A 15,387-nucleotide genomic window follows, 5' to 3' on the forward strand; every position below is an offset into this window, starting at 1 on the left:
TGGGGGGTGGGGCGTTTTTGGTTTTGGGGAGTGGGTGGGGGGTTTTAGGTTTTAGGGTGGGGTTGGGGGGGTGGGGCGTTTTTGGTTTTGGGGAGTGGGTGGGGGGTCAGGGGGTTTTAGGTTTTGGGGTGGGGTTGGGGGGGTTGGGCGTTTTTGGTTTTGGGGAGTGGGTGGGGGTCAGGGGGTTTTAGGTTTTGGGGTGGGGTTGGGGGGGGGGTGGGGTGAGGGATGTAGGGTGAATGGTGCATATTGCTAATGATTTTATCAGGAATGCCTTTACAACGAAATATCGTTGTTAAGGCATTCGCGGTAAAATCATTAGTAGTAGCAATGAGGTCGGTGTTCCGACCTCGTTGTTAAGGCAGTAGTTGTTTTTGAAGTCGTTGTTTCGTCGTACAGTCCCTCCAGGTGTTGAACCGCCAGGGAAATGCCCTGATGTTCCAGCCAAGTCCAGAGGCGAAGAGCCTCTTGACAAAAGGTCCATGACCCCACTTCGCCTTGTTTGTTGCAATATGGCGGTGGTGTTGTCTGTGAAAAGTTGCAATGCTTTCCCCTTGAGAGAGGGAAGGAATGTTCTCAATGCTATTCGAATCGCTCGGAGCTCCAGATGATCGATATGTAGTCCGGTTTATGCCAGAGCCCAGAGGTCTCTGGTCTCTGCCTCTCCTATGTGGCTGCCCCATCCGAAGAGTGATCTGTCACAACTGTAAGATCTGGTTGGGGAAAGGAGAGGGATCTGCCCTTAACCCAATCGTCCTGATTCGTTAACCACCACTACAAATCTCTCGCAGGTCCCTCCGAGATCTGGACTTTCTCAGAAAGACTCCCCTGATGCTGCGCCCACTGGAACTAAAGGTCCCACTGCAGAGCCCGCATATGCCATCTAGCATTTTGAACCAGCAGGATGTAGGAGGCCATGAGGCCCAGCAGCCACAGAGTCATTGTAGGAAGTTGGCTCTGTATATACTATTTCAAAGTAAGAAAGTGTGTGGACATAGTCCAAGGGTTCCCCTTAGAGGTAAGATAGTGGCAAAATTAGATAATTCTAATGCTCTATTTTGTGGTAGTGTTGTCGAGCAGTAGGCTTCTCAGAGGGTAGTGTTAAGCAAGTGTTGTACACACAGGCAATAAATAAGGAACACACACTCAAAGACTTACTCCAGGCCAATAATTTTTTATATTGAAACATATCTTTACTTAGTTTATTTTAAGAACCACAGGTTCAAGATTTACAGTAAACACTTTAAATGTAAGATATTTCACTTAGATACTTTAGGAACTTTGAATAAAAGCAATATCATATACAGTCTTTGTAAAAATGGCAATAAGCTATTTTCAAAGTGGACACAGTGCAAAAATTAACAGTTCCTGGGGGAGGTAAGTAAAGGTTAGATTAGGAGGTAAGTAAAATACTTACAAGTCTCAGTTATGGGGCATAGGCAGTCCACCATTGGGGGTTCAAGGCAACCCCAAAGTTACCACACCAGCAGCTCAGGGCCGGTCAGGTGCAGAGGTCAAAGAGGTGCCCAAAACACTATCAGGAACAGGGGTGCTACGATTTCAGTCTGCCAGCAAGTAAGTACCTGCGTCCTCGGGGGGCAGACCAGGGGGGTTTTGTAGAGCACTGGGGGTGGCACAATTAGGCACACAAAACTCACCCTCAGCGGCACAGGGGCGACCGGGTGCAGTGTGCAAAGCAGGCGTCGGGTTTCAGGTAGAAAACAATGGAGGGGCCCGGGGGTCACTCTCGCAGTGCAGGCAGGCACAGGGGGGCTTCTCGGGACAGCCACCACCTGAGCTAGGCAGAGGGTCGCCTGGGGGTCACTCCTGCAATGAAGTTCGGTTCCTTCAGGCCCTGGGGGCTGCGGGTGCAGTGTTGGTTCCAGGCGTCGGGTCCCTTGTTCCAGGCAGTCACGGTCAGGGGGAGCCTCTGGATTCTCTCTGCAGGCATTGCTGTGGGGGATCAGGGGGGTCATCTCTGGTTACTCACGGGCTCGCAGTCGCCGGGGAGTCCTCCCTGAGGTGTTTGTTCTCTGGATCTCGAGCTGGGGCGTCGGGTGCAGAGTGTGAAGTCTCACGCTTCCGGCAGGAAACGTGCAGTCTTTGAAAGTTGCTTCTTTGTTGCAAAGAAGTAGCTGGTTTTGAACAGGGCCGCTGTTCACTGGAGTTTCTTGGTCCTTTAGTTCAGGGCAGTACTCTGAGGCTTCAGAAGTCGCTGGTCCCTGTTGGATGCGTCGCTGGAGCAGGTTTTTGAAGTTGGGGACAGGCTGGTAGGGCTGAGGTCAAAGCAGTTGTCATCTTCCTCCTTCTCTGCAGGCTTGTAGGTCAGCAGTCCTTCTTGTTTCTTCAGGTTGCAGGAATCTGATTTCCTGGGATCTGGGGAGTCCCTAAATACTGAACTTAGGGGTGTGGTTAGGTCTGGGAGGGCAGTAGCCAATGGCTACTGTCCCTGAGGGTGGCTACACCCTCTTTGTGCCTCCTCCCTGTGGGGAGGGGGGCACATCCCTAATCCTATTGGGGAATCTTCCAAACTCAAGATGGAGGATTTCTAAAGGCAGGGGTCACCTCAGCTCAGGACACCTTAGGGGCTGTCCTGACTGGTGGGTGACTCCTCCTTGTTTTTCTCATTATCTCCTCCAGCCTTGCCGCCAAAAGTGGGGGCAGTGGCCGGAGGGGCAGGCATCTCCACTAGCTGGGATGCCCTGGGGTGCTGTAACAAAAGGGGTGAGCCTTTGAGGCTCACCGCCAGGTATTACAGTTCCTGCCGGGGGAGGTGAGAAGCACGTCCACCCAGTACAGGCTTTGTTCCTGGCCACAGAGTGACAAAGGCACTCTCCCCATGTGGCCAGCAACATGTCTGGTGTGTGGCAGGCTGGCAGAAACCGGTCAGCCTACACTAGAAGCCGGGTAGGTATTCAGGGGCCATCTCTAAGATGCCCTCTAGACGTATGTTACAATATATTGCACACTGGCATCAGTGTGCATTTATTGTGCTGAGAAGTTTTATACCAAACTTCCCAGTTTTCAGTGTAGCCATTATGGAACTGTGGAGTTCGTGTTTGACAAAGTCCCAGACCATATACTCTTATGGCTACCCTACACTTACAATGTCTAAGGTTTTGCTTAGACACTGTAGGGGCATAGTGCTCATGCACATATGCCCTCACCTGTGGTATAGTGCACCCTGCCTTTGGGCTGTAAGGCCTGCTAGAGGGGAGACTTACCTATGCCACAGGCAGTGTGAGGTTGGCATGGCACTCTGAGGGAAGTGCTATGTCGACTTAGTCATTTTCTCCCCACCAGCACACGCAAGCTGAGAGGTAGTGTGCATGTGCTGAGTGAGAGGTCCGCAGGGTGGCATAAGACATGCTGCAGCCCTTAGAGACCTTCCCTGGCATCAGGGCCATTGGTACCAGGGGTACCAGTTACAAGGACTTACCTGAGTGCCAGGGTTGTGCCAATTGTGGAGACAAAGGTACAGTTTAGGGAAAGAACACTGGTGCCGGGGCCTGGTTAGCAGGGTCACAGCACACTTTCAAATAATAACTTAGCATCAGCAAAGGCAAAATGTTCGGGGGTAACCATGCCAAGGAGGCATTTCCTTACAGGACTTATCTGTGTGCCAGGGGCTGTGCCAATTGTGGGAACAAAGATACAGTTTAGGGAAAGAACACTGGTGCTGGGGCCTGGTTAGAATGGTCCCAGCACATTTTCAATCAAAACTGGCATCTACAAAAGGCAAAAAGTCAGGGGGTAACCATGCCAAAGAAGGCATTTCCTTACAAGATACCATTGCAAGAGAACTAGGATCAAAAGCATGCAGCATTTCATTTACATTAGCCCAAGAAATGCTGCTTCTAGTTTAATTTCTTCTACTTTCCTTTTATATGTAGAATTAAAAGGATTTGTTAAATGAAGTACATTGTTTCAATTATTTCTATTTTTAGATTAACAGCAGTATAAAGACAGAAATGGTTATCTTTTGGTAATGTTCAAATATGGCTTCTAGGATCTCACAAACAGAGATATTGACTATTCATAAATATTAATAAGGATGCCATGATCTTTGTATATTCCTATAAAAAGTACCTCAACTCAACAAACTTTATCCTAGAAAGCTTGAAAAGACATATATGTTCGATAGTTAATAATATAATGAGACATCCCTCATATATGTTACCTACATAATAGAATCCATCATCATCCATGCTCCCATAGATAGTTATAATATCGCCTGCATTAAAGGTCAGCTCAGCCTAGGAAAGAGGTAACAAGAAAACAGGTTACTATAGCGATTCACATTTGAACTATAAAAAGTGGAGGATACGCATACAAACACACACACGCACACACTTGCAGTAAATATATGAAACAGTGCAGCATATGCAGCCCTGCATTTGTGCGTATGTTAGCTTTCAAAAGCACCATGCTTTACAATTTACTTAACTTGTTTATTTCAAATGTTTGTAGCACTATCATTAACACTAAAGCAGCACCTAAGTACTGCCAAAGAAAATAATATGTCAACCATCCCATTAGAGGTTAGTTACTATCTTCATTTCATTTTTTCTATTTACACTACCCACCCTATCATAGAGGGATTGATACACCTTAAAGGCAGAGGTCTTTGTTATAATGAAAGAAACAATGGAGGTGTAGGTCTCTGAGTTAACAAGGAAACATTGAACTTATCTGTAGTATTGTAGTGTTGAACAAGTTACTTACCTTCGGTAACGATTCATCTTTTAGAGAATCTATCTAGCTGCGTCGGGTGGCGTCGTTCGGATTCGCGCGCATCGCCCGGCTCCGCGTAGCTTCGTCAGCATCCTTGGACCCGCCTGTGACGTCACGATTGCCTCTAAAGGCACCACCCCGGTGCGCGTACGTCAATTCTCCTCCTTCCGCACTGGTTAAGCGCAGGTCCGGAATCGAGCTACCCTTTGCCTTTTTTGGCAAGCCTTTTTTCGACATTTTGTCGGAGATTTTTGTCATCTGTGCGAGGAATATGGCATCTAGGAAGATGGTGTTTAAGCCACCTTAGGGGCTGTCCTGACTAGTGGGTGACTCCTCCTTGTTTTTCTCACTATCCTCTTCTGCCTTGCCGCCAAAAGTGGGGGCAGTGGCTGGAGGGGCGGACATCTCCACTAGCTGGGATGCCCTGGGGTGTTGTAACAAAAGGCATGAGCCTTTGATGCTCACGGCCAGGTGTTACAGTTCCTGCAGGGGGAGATGAGAAGCACCTCCACCCAGCGCAGGCTTTGTTTCTGTCCTCAGAGAGCACATAGGCTCTCACCCCAGAGGGGCAGAAACTCGTCTCAGTGGCAGGCTGGCACTGACCAGTCAGTCCTGCACTGAAGGACTGGGTACAAATACAGGGGGCATCTCTAAGATGCCCTCTGTATGCACGTTGTAATAAATCCAACACTGGCATCAGTGTGGGTTTATTATTCTGAGAAGTTTGATACCAAACTTCCTGGTATTCAGTGTAGCCATTATGGAACTGTAGAGTTCGTTTTTGACAAACTCCCAGACTTAATATGGCCACACTGTACTTACAATGTCTAAGAATGGACTTAGACACTGTAGAGGCATATTGCTCATGCAGTTATGCCCTCACCTGTGGTATATAGTGCACCCTGCCTTAGGGCTTTAAGGCCTGCTAGAGGGGTGACTTACCTATGCCACAGGCAGTATTTTGTGTGCATGGCATCCTGAGGGGGATGCCATGTCGACTTTGCCTTTTTCTCCCCACCAACACACACAATCTGCTATGGCAGTGTGCATGTGTTAGGTGAGGGGTCCCTTAGGGTGGCACAACACATGCTGCAGCCCTTAGGGACCAACCCTGGTCAGAGTGCCCTTGGTACCACTGGTACCTTTTATAAGGGACTTATCTGGGTGCCAGGGATGTGCCAATTGTGGAACAATGGTCCATTTTTTGTGAATAAATACTGGTGATGGGGCCTGGTAAGCAGGGTCCCAGCACACTTCTGTCAAGTCAGCATCAATACCAGGCAAAAAGTGGGGGTAACTACAACAGGGAGCCATTTTCCTACACACAGCGTGTGCAGGAGGTTCGCCGAAGTCTAAAGGTGGGAGACAACTGCCTGGGGCAAGTCCGTCTTCAGCAGCCAGTCGTCGAGGTAGGGGAAGACTGAGACCCCTAACCTGCGCAGATGAGCTGCAACTACTGCCATAACTTTTGTGAACACCCGAGGGACGCTGGTAGGGCCAAAGGGAAGCACGGTAAACTGAAAGTGCTCGTGACCTACCATGGATCGAAGGTAACGTCTGTGGGCAGGCAGGATAGGGATGTGGAAATAAGCGCCCTGCAAGTCCAACGCTACCATCCAGTCTCCCGGGTCTAAGCCAGACAGAACCTGAGCCAGGGTGAGCATTTTGAATTTCTCCTTCTTGAGGAAGTAGTGCAGGTCCCGAAGGTCTAGGATAGGACATAAGCCCTTGTCCTTCTTTGGTATCAAAAGTAGTGAGAATAACAACCACTACCTACTTCTGGCACATGGACCTTTTCTATAACTCCCTTGGTCAAGTGAGCCGTGACTTTCTGGCGGAGAAGCGCCAAATGCTCCTCCGGAAGATGATGGAAGGAGGGTGGCATGTGTGGTGGAGCAGATTCGAAAGGGAGGGAGTAGCCCTTCCGAATGATCTGCAAAACTGACCCGTCCGTGGTGATATGTTCCAAGTGGGGCAGGTGATGGCGGATCCTGCCACCAATAGGGCGGGAGTGAGGGGACGGACTAGGTGGGTTTGGAGGCTGCAGCGGGGGGCAGAGGTGGACTGGATAGACCTGTGGTTCCCTGTCCCACAGCCACGTGGGATTCCGAGTCCTCGGCCACGCATAGGCTGGCCAGTGTGCGTGGCACGGTGGCTGTGTGGAGGACGCGACAGGGCGCCCCTTCCGTGTCCATGAAAGGGACAAAAAGCGGACTGTGGTGGGTGAGGGGCAGAGGAAAGACCGAGGGACCGAGCCGTAGCCCGGGAATTCTTGAATCTCTCCAAGGCCGAGTCCGCTTTGTCTCCGAAGAGACGGGTGCCATCAAAGGGCATGTCTATGAGTGGCTGTTAGACATCCCCTGAGAAACCAGAAGTGCGTAACCAGGCATGGCATGTAAGGCCACTGTCGTTGCAACTGATCTGCCCAGAGAGTCGGTCGTATCCAGCTGACAACGGATTGTGAACATCGCTGCGTCTCTCCCATCGTTTCCTGCTTGGGAGACAATAGCACGGGCCTCCTCTGGTATCTGTGGCAGGACTTGCTAAACCGTATCCCACAGGGAGTGGGTATAATGGCCTAAAAGGCATGCGCTGTAAACAGACTGCAGCGCTAGACTGGAGGACGAAAACAACTTCTTGTCAAACTGTTTCAGCCTTCTCGATTCCCTATCTGGGGGGGGGGGGCAGAAGGGAACGCGCCTGAAGAAGAGGAAGCCTGGATAACAAGACTCTCAGGCGTGGGGTGTTGGGACAGGAATTATGGGTCGTTTGGAGCAGGTCGATGGCGGCGAGGGATAGTCCTGTTCACAGGAGTCCCTGTGTTGGGTTTGGACCATGTACCCAAAAGGACATCGGTGAGGGCCTCATTGAATAGTAAAAGGGGTTCTGAAGTAGAAGCCCCAGGCTGAAGCACCTCCGTCAGGAGATTAGACCTGACTTCAACAGTAGGTAGCTCAAGGCCGAGGACCTGAGCTGCCCTACTGACCACCATACTATAAGTTGCTCCCTCCGCCGTAGCCACGGTAGGAGGAGACAGCATGTCAGCGTCAGGAGAAGTATCCAGGCCACTGGTTTCGCCTAAATCCTGCGCCCAGTCCATAGCAGGGTCATCCTGGTATTCATAAGGGTCCAAGTACCCCTCCAATTTCTCCCCATATCCGTACCCATAGGAAAAAGGGTCTGAATCTGACCTGGGGCGAATAGGCCCCACCGAAGCCGGAGGCGGCGTCAGCCGATGCCGCTCCGACTCAGAGTTGTCAGGGATAAGAATTGGGTCAATGTCGATAGTGGGCACTACTGACATCGGGAGCGTCGATAATCGACCCGGTGCCGGCGAAGGTCTCGAGGGTGCGACCGACTCTGGAGGTGACCTCGGTGGCCGGGGCCGAAGCCGCCAGCGCAGAACCCGAAGGCCCCTCGGCCGAACCCCTTGGGCCCGAAGGCGCAGTATCGGGGACGGACCGCCCAAATATGAGGCACATGGCCTTTTAAAACTCTTTCAGTTGGGTGGGGGGTCGCTCTGGGAAACTCAGGGAAGCACGGAGTCGACCCAGACGCAGGCTCTGAGGATGGAGGCGTAGTGCGTGGACGATAGTCCTGCACGCGTCGGCCGATCGATGGGGTGAAGTCAGAGAGCGATGGGACTTCTTTGACTTCTTCTTCTTCTTACCTTGACCCGAGGATTTCGAAGAAGATGAGTGGTGATGACTCCGCAACCGATCTCGAGACCCTCCTCTCGAGCGAGACCGGGACCTACACGGAGTCGAGTGCCAGGCCGTCATTAGCTTTAGGGACTGCTCCCTCAAAGCCTTCGGGTGCATGGCCAGACACTCGGAGCAGGACTTTGGGTCGTGGTAGCGCTCGAGGCACCACAGACAAACGCGATGAGGATCCGTCACCGACATCGTCCAATGGCAGTCCTCACAAGGCTTGAACCCTGCCTTCGGGGACATCTCGACGCACCAAAGTCGCACACAAAAAACCTCAACAAAGCGGTCAAATTCAGCCAAAAAATAGCCTAAGGTAGCTCTTCTACAGATTAGCGGGTGGCGGGGAAAGAAAAGAACTGATGTCACTGCGCAAGTGCGGCGTCTATGTACTACTCCCTACGTCATCACGGCGACCACGATGCCTCGGAGTCGACCAACACCACCTACTGACGCGCAAGGGTATTGCTAGAAGAAAAATCTCTGGATCCAGTCTGACGCCTGGGGGGAAATTCTGAGGTAAGGAATCTGCAACTAGAAGTCTCTATCAGATACAGCAACGCATCCTGCGGGCTCAGCAATCTCTGCCGACTCAGAGGACTGCCTGCATCACAAAGAATCAAGATCTCCCATGGACTGCGGCCCTGTCCAAAGAAGAACAGAAGAAGAAACCTCTTCTGAAGGACTCCCACCTTATTCCAGAAGCGTGAGTCCTAACCACTCTGCACCCAACGACGTCTGCTCGAGTCCAGGTGGCCCAACCAACCAGAGAAGGACCCCCAAGCGACGGTGACCAAGTTCCCACCCTGGGTTGACCTCTCCACCCCTCCACGATGACACCTGCAGAGGGAATCCCGAGGACCCCTGTGACCGCGACTGACCTGAACGAAGATAACTGATGCCCAAAGGACCCCCTGCACCCACAGCCCCCAGGCCTTGGAGAACTGTCCACTTTTAAAATAGATATTCTCTGTTTACTTAAAAACCGTTTACTTGACTAAAGTGAAACTAAGTTACATTGATGTCTATGCTAAATGCTTACCTGCAACAGCATTTACTTCTGAACTGAGTCTTGTGGTTCTAGTAATAAAGTAACAAAAATATATTTTTCTATATAAAATCCTATTGGTCTGGAGCTAAGTCACTGAGTGTGTGTTTCTTCTATTGCTTGTGTGTGTATAACAAATGCTTAACACTACCCTATGATAAGCCTAACTGCTGGACCACACTACTACAAATAGAGCACTATTATTATCTACTGTTGCCTCTGTCAAGCCTCTTGGGGAAACTCTGGACCCTGTGCACACAATGGGGGTTATTACAACATTGGAGGAGGTGTTAATCCGTCCCAAAAGTGACGGTAAAGTGACGGATATACCACCAGCCGTATTACGAGTTCCATAGGATATAATGGACTCGTAATACGGCTGGTGGTATATCCGTCACTTTACCGTCACTTTTGGGACGGATTAACACCTCCTCCAATGTTGTAATAACCCCCTATATCTCATTTTGATATAGTATAGACAGAGCCAGCTTCCTACACCCTTTTACTACAGGTCACTGCACCAGGTTACTGTAAGTCACCTCTATGGCAGGACCTCCTGGCCCAGAGGACAGGGTGCAGGTACCTGTGAGTTAGGGCACCACTGCATGAGCAGAGGTGCCCCCATGAACTCCAGCTCCATTTTCATGGACTTTGTGAGTACGGGGATGCAATTTAATGCGTGTACTTGTCATTACCTGTGTTCAGCTACATAATGCTAACTCCGAACCCGGGCATGTTTGGAATCAAACATGGTGGAATCATACCCCAAAACTGTTACAAGTATGGGAAATATGATCCCATGCACTCTGGGGGCTCGTTAGAAGACCCCCAGCATTGCTACCACCAGTGTTTCAGGGTTTTCCAGGAAGCCCAGCTGTTACTAACCCTCAGACAGGTATCTGCCCTCCTGATGCTTGACCAGCTCAGGAGAGTAAGGTAGAACAAAGTATTTCCTGTGGGAGAGGAAGTAACATCCTCTCCCTTGGAAACAGGTGTTACATGACTTGTAAGGGGTAGCCTGCCGAAGCCACTGGTATGCTTTCAAGGGCACATTTGGTTTCCTCCTTGAATAAACCGGTTTGCACCAGTCCAGGGACCCCCGGTCCCTGCTCTGGCGCATAACAATAACCACTCCACTGTCCATCACCACCCCAGGGGTGGTGCTCAGGGCTCCTCCAAGTGGCCACTTGATTCTGCCATCTTGAAATCAAGGTGGGCAGAGGGCCCTGGGAGCATCTGAGTGGACAGTTCAGGTAGGTGATGTCACAGCCCCCTCCTGATGGGTGGTCACCCTGCTAGGTGACCAATCCTCCTTTATGGACTATGTAGGGTCTCCCTCTTGGGTGGGTCCTCAGAGTTAACGTGCAAGATTCCAGAGGGACTCCTTTGCATCGTGTACTTAATATTCAGTCCACCGGGACTGCAACTGGATCCTCCAGGAACCGACAGTCTGCAACTCCATCGACACCCTACTTTGCAACATTGTTTCTCCAGCTCCTTCCAGCAATTGCAACATTTTTCTGGCTGTGCATCCTCTGAGGGCAACGAGTCTTCAACCTGCACAGGAAGTAAGGAGGAATCTCCCTCGGAGTGAAGGAGTCACTCCCCTGCATCTGCGGCACCAACTGCAATGCCGACTGGCTGAGTGGAACTTCTCTCCTCCAGAGCTGCATGGATCCTGCATCACATGTGGTGGTCTGGAGTGGTCCCCTTGGTCCTCTCTACCAGCTGTCTAACTTGGGAGATTGTAAGCTCTTGCCTCTCCTTGCAGGACAGTACCCCTGTGCACTGCAACACTTGCAACTACCAAGGCTTGTTTGTTCCTCCTCTAAGGGATCTTCAGGCTTTGTGTAGCCCCAGCCCCCAGCACTCCTTCCTGTAAAGCACAGTCTCCTGTCTGCTGCTATAACGACATGGGACTCCACTTTAGATGTGCTGAGTGGGCCTCACTTTGACTCCTGTTCCTGCTGCCTGTGGGACGCCTGTGGGGGCTGCCTCCTCTTCTTGTGACTCTCCCAGCTGCTGAGGGTCACCTTAGACTCCCCTCCTTAGGTCGAGTCCCCTGGACCTTGCTGGTCCTCTTCAGCCTCGCAAAACCTTCTTCGCCGACTCTTGCTTTTGTCAAGGCTTGTTGGTGGTTATCCAGCACCAATGACATACTGCATCACGACCGCTGACATGGGACATCACTTGCATCACTTCTGGAACTCCTCTTCTGCTCCTCTGCTCCTCTGCTGCACTGCTGACTTTCTTCTATCACTGTCGACCAGGTCTTGCATCAACAGAAGGGTGAGTAGTGGCTCCTGCCACAGCCGGACAATCCATCACAAACTGGACTTGGCCCCCTTCCTTTGCAGACCCTTTTCTGTCAGGATCCACCTTTGCTTTTTTTCCAGTCTTGTCTTGGTCTTGCATAGTTCTTTTCCAAAGTCCTCCTGTTGGTTTTGGGGAAAGCCAGGTACTTACCTCTGCTCCCCTGGTCCCTGGGGGTCACTCTGGTACTCACTTCTTGGGGGTCCTACTGCCTCAAGCTACCCTCTATATATTTCTCTTCCTTGAGTGTGGGACTGGCTTTCACATTCCACTTTTTTAGTAGATGGTTTGGCCCTCCCCTAGGGCTCTCACTGTTTGCTATTGCTTTTCCCAATACCTATTGCTTTCTATGCTATTTACTGATTGCTAATGTGTATATAATAGTGTGTTTACTTACCTCCAGTTGGGATATTTTCTATACAGTATTTTGGTATTTGTATTACCATATGTAGGAAAATGGCTCCCTGTTGCAGTTACCCCCCACTTTTTGCTTGATATTGATGCTGACTTGACTGAGATGTGTGCTGGGACCCTGCTAACCAGGCCCCAGCACCACTGTTCTTTCACTAAAAATGTACCATGGTTTCCACAATTGGCACACAGATAAGTCCCTTGTAAAGGGTACCAGTGGTACCAAGGGCCCTGTGACCAGGGAAGGTCTCTAAGGGATGCAGCATGTGTTGTGCCACCCTAAGGGACCCCTCACCTAACACAGGCATGCTGCCATTGCAGACTGTGTGTGTTGGTGGGGAGAAAAAGGCAGTCGACATGGCATCCCCCTCAGGATGCCATTCTCACAAAATACGGCCTGTGGCATAGATAAGTCACCCCTCTAGCAGGCCTTACAGCCCTGAGGCAGGGTGCACTATACCATAGGTGAGGACATAGCTGCATGAGCAATATGCCCCTACAGTGTCTAAGTCCATCCTTAGACATTGTAAGTACAGTGTGGCCATATTAAGTATATGGTCTTGGAGTTTGTCAAAAACGAACTCCACAGCTCCATAATGGCTATACTGAATACTACGAAGTTTGGTTTCAAACTTCTCAGAATAATAAACCCACACTGATGCCAGTGTTGGATTTATTACAAAATGCACACAGAGTGCTTATTAGAAGATACCCCCTGTATTTTACCCAATCCTTCAGTGCAGGACTGACTGGTCTGTGCCAGCCTGCCAATGAGACGAGTTTCTGCCCCCCTGGGGTGAGAGCCATTGTGCTCTCTGAGGATAGAAACAAAGCCTGCACTGGGTGGAGGTGCTTCTCACCTCCCCCTGCAGGAACTGTAACACCTGGCGGTGAGCCTCAAAGGCTCATGCCTTTTGTTACAGCACGCCAGGGCATCCCAGCTAGTGGAGATGCACGCCCCTCTGGCCCACTTTTGGCGGCAAGGCTGGAGGACATCATTAGAAAAACAAGAAGGAGTCACCCACCAGTCAGGACTGCCCCTAAGATGCCCTGAGCTGAGGTGCCCCTGCCTTTAGAAATCCTCCATCATGAGATATGAGGATTCCCTGTAGGAAGTTGGCTCTGTATGTACTATTTCAAAGTAAGAAATAGTATGCACAGAGTCCAAGGGTTCCCCTTAGAGGTAAAAGAGTGGCAAAAATAGATAATTCTAATGCTCTATTTTGTGGTAGTGTGGTTGAGCAGTAGGCTAATCAGAGGGTAGTGTTAAGCATTTGTTGTACACACACAGGCAATAAATGAGGAACACACACTAAAAGACAATTCCAGGCGAATACGTTTTTGTATAGAAAAATATCTTTCTTAGTTTATTTTAAGAACCACAGGTTCAAGATTTACAATCAATACTTCAAAAGGTATCATAGGAACTTTCAATCAGCAAAATAGCAAGTACAGTTTTGGCGAAAATGGCAATAAGCTATTTTAAAACTAGACACTTAATGCAAATTTCAACAGTTCCTGGCGGAGGTAAGTGTTTGTTAGTTTTGCAGGTAAGTAAACCACCTACAGGGTTCAAAGTTGGGTCCAAGGTAGCCCACCGTTGGGGGTTCAGGGCAACTCCAAAGTTACCACACCAGCAGCTCAGGGCCGATAAGGTGCAGAGGTCAAAGTGGTGCCCAAAACACATAGGCTTCAATGGAGAAGGGGGTGCCCCAGTTCCAGTCTGCCAGCAGGTAGGTACCCGCGACTTCGGAGGGCAGACCAGGGGGGTTTTGTAGGGCACCGGGGGGGACAAGTCAGCACAAAAAGTACACCCTCAGCGGCACAGGGGCGGCTGGGTGCAGAGTGCAAACAGGCGTCGGGTTTGCAATGGAGTTCAATGAGAGACCCAGGGGTCTCTTCAGCGAAGCAGGCAGGCAAGGTGGGGGGGGGGGGGGCTCCTCGGGATAGCCACCACCTGGGCAAGGGAGAGGGCCACCTGGGGGTCGCTTATGCACTGGAGGTCGGATCCTTCAGGTCCTGGGGGCTGCGGGTGCAGTGTCTTTACCAGCCGTTGGGTTATTAGAAGCAGGCAGTCGCGGTCAGGGGGAGCCTCTGGATTCCCTCTGCAGGTGTCGCTGGGGGGTTCAGGGGGGTCAACTCTGGCTACTCACAGGGTCGCAGTCGCCGTGGAGTCCTCCCTGTAGTGTTGTTTCTCCGCAGGTCGAGCCGGGGGCGAGGAAAGTCTCACGCTTCCGGCGGGAAACGTGCAGTCCTTTAAAAGTTGTTTCTTTGTTGCAAAGTTGTTTCTTCTTTGGAGCAGAGCCGCTGTCCTCTGGAGTTCTTGGTCCTTTTAGATGCAGGGTAGTCCTCTGAGGCTTCAGAGGTCGCTGGACCCTGGGGGACGGGTCGCTGTTGCAGTTTTTCTTGAAGTGGGGAGACAGGCCGGTAGGGCTGGGGCCAAAGCAGTTGGTGTCTCCGTCTTCTCTGCACGGCTCCACGCCAGCAGTCCTTCTTCGTCTTCAGGTTGCAGGAATCTCTTTTCCTAGGTTCTGGGAGCTCCTAAATAATCTTTCTCTCTAGCACTGGGTAAGGCCACTCCATCTGTCCTGAAGTGCCTTGGGAGCCACAGGCTCCAGAACCCAGACTTTCTGCCCTGGCTGAAACTCAACCATAGCAGCCATCTTCTGGAGTTGTTGGCTGGCCTCAAGGTTTTTGCTTGTCTTTTCCATGTACTCTGCCATCCTGGAACGTAGGCCTAGTACACAGTACACTATATCTTGTTTAGGCTCATGAAGAGGTCTCTCCCAGCCTTCTTTTACAAGAGCTAGTGCTCCCCTTACAGGATGGCCAAACAGAAGTTCAAAGGGGGAAAACCCTACTCCCTTCTGAGACACCTCTCTGTAGGCGAAAAGCAGACATGGCAAGAGGACATCCCATCTCCTTTTGAGCTTTTCAGGGAGCCCCATGATCATGCCTTTCAATGTCTTGTTAAATCTTTCTACAAGGCCATTGGTTTGTGGATGGTACGGTGTGGTGAATTTGTAAGTCACCCCACACTCATTCCACATATGTTTCAGGTATGCTGACATGAAGTTGGTACCCCTGTCAGACACCACCTCCTTAGGAAATCCCACTCTGGTAAAGATACCAATGAGTGCTTTAGCTACTGCAGGGGCAGTAGGGGACCTAAGG

General features: G+C 50.7%; 1 protein-coding gene across 1 annotated transcript in view; it reads right to left on the bottom strand.

Moving 5' to 3' along the window:
- Positions 1 to 15,387, bottom strand: part of TSPOAP1 (TSPO associated protein 1) — a 2,439,191-nt gene that overhangs the window by 199,656 nt on the left and 2,224,148 nt on the right. Inside the window, exon 28 of the mRNA XM_069226865.1 lies at positions 4,185 to 4,256. Coding sequence (XP_069082966.1) covers positions 4,185 to 4,256 — 72 coding nt within the window. The remainder of the gene's footprint in view (positions 1 to 4,184; positions 4,257 to 15,387) is intronic.

Source organism: Pleurodeles waltl, chromosome 3_2, assembly GCF_031143425.1.
Source record: "Pleurodeles waltl isolate 20211129_DDA chromosome 3_2, aPleWal1.hap1.20221129, whole genome shotgun sequence".
Lineage (NCBI taxonomy): Eukaryota > Metazoa > Chordata > Amphibia > Caudata > Salamandridae > Pleurodeles > Pleurodeles waltl.